Raw genomic sequence first — 4,277 nt, 5'->3', positions numbered from 1 at the left:
ACACCTAAAAGATTAACAAAGTTTGTAAACCCAGTTTTGAATACCTTGAGGGGTGTACTTTCTAACATGGAGTCATTGTTTTGGGAATTTCTATTTTAGGGGTGCAATGGGGGGCTTGAAATAGGACATGGTATAAACAAAACCAGTCCTATGGCGTTCCCATCTTTCTATGTCCTCCCATTTGGCCAAACAGTAGTTTAGGACCACATATGGGGTGTTTTTGAAAACTACAGAATCATGGCAACCCATATTGAGTTTTGTTTGGCAGTTAACCCTTACTTTATTACTGGAAAATATGGGTTAAAATGGAAACATTTTCAAAAAATTTTAATTCCTAAATTGTTTCTCCATCTGCCATTAACTCTTGTGGAACACCTAAAGGGTTAACAAAGTTTGTAAACCCAGTTTTGAATACCTTGAGGGGTGAACTTTCTTAGATTGAGTCACTTTTTGGGAATTTATATTCTAGGGGTGCAACGGGGGGCTTGAAATGGGACATGGTATAAACAAAACCAGTCCTGCAAAATCTGCCTTCCAAAACCCATATGGCGTTCCCATCCTTCTATGTCCTCCCGTTTGGCCAAACAGTAGTTTAGGATCACATATGGGGTGTTTTTGCAAATTACAAAATCAGGGCAACCCATATTGAGTTTTGTTTTGCAGTTAACCCTTACTTTATTACTGGAAAAAATTGGTTAAAATTGACAATTTTCCCAAAAATAGAAATTCCTAAATTGTTTCTCCATCTGCCATTAACTCTTGTGGAACACCTAAAGGGTTAACAAAGTTGGTAAACCCAGTTTTGAATACATTAAGGGGTGTACTTTCTTAGATGGAGTCACTTTTTTGAAATTTCTATTCTAGGGGTGCAATGGGGGGCTTGAAATGGGACATGGTATAAACAAAACCAGTCCTGCAAAATCTGCCTTGCAAAAACTATATGGCGTTCCCCTCCTTCTATGTCCTCCCGTTTGGCCAAACAGTAGTTTACGACCACATATGGGGTGTTTCTGCAAACTACAGAATCAGGGCAACCCATATTGAGTTTTGTTTGGCAGTTAACCGTTGATTTGTTCCTGGAAAAAAATGATTATATTGGAAAATTTTCCCAAATATCAAAATTCTTAAATTTTATGTCCATTTGCCATGAAGACTTGTGGAAAAACTAAAGGGTTAACAAAGTTTGTAAAATCAGTTTTGAATACCTTGAGGGGTGTATTTTCTAAAATGGGGTCATTTTTTGATGGTTTCTATTAGGTAAGCCTCACAAAGTGACTTCAGACCTGAACTGGTCCATAAAAAGTGGGATTTGGAAAATTTCGGAAAATTCTAAAAATTTGCTTCTAAACTTCTAAGCTATGTAACAGCCCCAAAAAATAAAATATAATTCCCAAAATGATACAAACATGAAGTAGACATATGGGGAATGTAAAGTCATCACAATTTTGGGGGGTATTACTATGTATTACAGAAGTAGAGAAACTGAAACTTTGAAATTTGCTAATTTTTCCAAATTTGGGGTAAATTTGGTATTTTTTTATGAAACAAATTTACTTTTTTGACCCAATTTTAGCAGTGTCATGAAGTACAATATGTGACGAAAAAACAATCTCAGAACGGCCTGGGTAAGTAAAAGCGTTTTAAAGTTATCAGCACTTAAAGTGACACTGGTCAGATTTGCAAAAAATGGCCTGGCCCTTAAGGTGAAATAGGGCTGTGTCCTTAAGGGGTTAATGTTGGCACAGCAGGAAAGACAACAAGAAATAATTAAAGCCTTCTCTTCTTTAACAATAGTACAAGGGCTTCTTTAACTTCCTTGTTACGTAAACTATAGATAAATGGGTTGACAAGTGGGGTGAAGACAGCGTAGAACAATGCCATCACTTTGTTTAGTGATCCTTGGCTGGCAGTGGGCTTAATGTACATTGCAAACATTGTGGAATAGAAAGTCGTAACCACTATAAGGTGCGAAGCACAGGTAGAAGCTGCTTTCTGCTTTCCTTTAGCGGATGGGATTCTCAGAATTGTTTGAAGGATATATATATAGGACATCATAGTAAGAAGGACTGAGGTGAGGATGACAGATGATGCACAGATTATAACAGTCAGTTCCTTAAAATAAGGGTCAGAGCAAGACAGTTTCAGCAAAGGAGCAGATTCACAGAAGAAATGGTTGATAACATTGGCACTGCAAAAATTTAACTGTGAAATTTTGATAATTGGAAACGAAGTTGTCAGGAAGCCAAAGATCCAGGATAAAGCTGCTAGCATAAAACAGACCTTATGGCTCATGATGCTTGTGTAGCGTAGAGGGTAACATACAGCCAAAAATCGATCAAAGGACATTACTGCAAGAAGGATGGTCTCAGTGGCACCAAGAAAAGTAAAGAAGAAAAGCTGGGTCATGCAACCAGAAAAGGAAATACTTTTTCTCTTTCTTGGGATGTCAATTATAATTTTAGGAACCGTTACTGAAATATAACCTAATTCCAAAAAGGATAAATTTCCAAGTAGAAAATACATGGGTTTATGGAGTTGTTTACCAAACCGAATTATGATGATAAGAGATATATTTACAGTGAGTGTAGTGATGTATATTATCAAGAAACCCACATACAAACATTTCTGATATTCTGGAATACTGTAGAATCCCAAAATAATAAATTCCTTTACATTAGTCTGGTTTGCCATTATTTGATTAAAACCATGCAGGATTTAAATTCATGTGAAGGTCAACATATCAAATACTAAACTGCTTATTAGTTTCAGAAAATGTCAATGAGTTTGATGCACTGATAGAAAGTTCAAATTCCTAATGAAATTGATTTTATTTTGCACATATATCATATGAAGGTTGTACTTGTTTCTTGTGTAGATACATGAATATTTACAAAGGAAAGTGGAAAATCTGTGGAAAAAATATAAAAACAATGTAACACAATATTAGATGTAGAATTCATTACTTCATTTGGCTACATATAGTTTCAACGTAAATTGATGAGTAGCCGTACATTTTTACCTGGTAGCCACACACTTTGTTACTTATTTTAAGAAATACATTTTGAGGCCTGGAGGTTTTTCTGAAGATCTGTAGGTTCAGATGTCTAGAAGCAGTATATCTGAGTCTGTGGAATCAAATTTAAAATGCTGTCCATCTGCACAGAAAAAGAATAACTTCAAACAGAAAGACTCCATATGAATCATGTGCAGCGAGCCCCGAAGAAGCCGATGAAGAAAATTATCACAATGTGGCTGTAGTTTCCGCTGAATTCCCCCCAGCAAGGCAATAGATTTCTAAACTTGAATGTGATATCACACCCACACACCTTCAATAGCTATTGGCCAAGCACCTATCTCACCTGACACCCCCATATACAGACGTAGCCGTTCTAAACTTGGATATGATATCATGTAACAGTTTGATATCATGCTACATAAGTAATTGAAAAAGTCAATCAAAAGTTTCTTGCCACTCAAGAATTCTTGCCGTAAAAATTGAGTGTTGGATTGCTACATCTGTACATATACGCTCAGCTTGCTGCTTTTACATATTACATTCTAATTTTGAAGCTGATTTTGATGCTTTTTTATGCTTCATATAGAATATATATATATATATATTTTTTTTTTTTTTTCAGTTTAACATTCTTCAAGACAGTGAGATCAAAACATACATAAATCCATCCAGAGGAAGGCCAAAAACCTGTGAGGTAAAGGCCAATTTTCCTTTGTTATAAACTAAATAACCTTTATTTTGATAATCTTTCTGGGTACAAGTGCATAGATAAATGAGTCACAGTGGTTGCAATTGCCACCAGGTCCATAAGCCAGGGGGGCCCACAGGGTCCCCCTTGCCAGAAGCGCACTGCTGTATTTTTTCCTTTATAAGACGCAGTGCATCTTATAAAGCGAATACTAGTGAGTGCTTCCATCTGCCACTTCTCTACCCAAGCCTCCAATATATTCAGATCCATCTGTAGCAGTATACTGACCTTTTTGTGTTAATTACTTTACATAGTTTAGTTTAATCTGCAAAAAAATATATTTTACTGTGTAAGCCTCCTACCAGATCATTAATAAATATATTGCAGAGAATAAGGCCCAATACTTCCCCCTGTGGCCCACTAGTTACAGTGACCCAATCTGAGTGTGTACCGTTAATAACCACCCTCTGTTTTCTATCACTGAGCCAGTTACTTACCCACATACACACATTTTCTCCCAATCCACGCATTCTCATTTTATATACTAACCTTTTATGTGGAGAAGTCAAAATA

At 36.2% G+C, this 4,277-nt stretch overlaps 1 protein-coding gene across 1 annotated transcript; it reads right to left on the bottom strand.

Annotated features, from left to right (window-relative positions):
* Positions 1-1,767: 1,767 nt before the first annotated feature.
* Positions 1,768-2,691, bottom strand: LOC122928365 (olfactory receptor 6B1-like). Its single transcript, XM_044281139.1, has one exon. The coding sequence runs from the start codon at positions 2,689-2,691 to the stop codon at positions 1,768-1,770; it is 924 nt and encodes a 307-aa protein (XP_044137074.1).
* Between the last annotated feature and the right edge of the window lie 1,586 nt (positions 2,692-4,277).

This window comes from Bufo gargarizans, chromosome 1 (assembly GCF_014858855.1).
Source record: "Bufo gargarizans isolate SCDJY-AF-19 chromosome 1, ASM1485885v1, whole genome shotgun sequence".
NCBI classification, from domain to species: Eukaryota; Metazoa; Chordata; class Amphibia; order Anura; family Bufonidae; genus Bufo; species Bufo gargarizans.
Note: the sequence above shows the minus strand (reverse complement) of the source record. Positions and strands in the feature narration are given on the sequence as shown.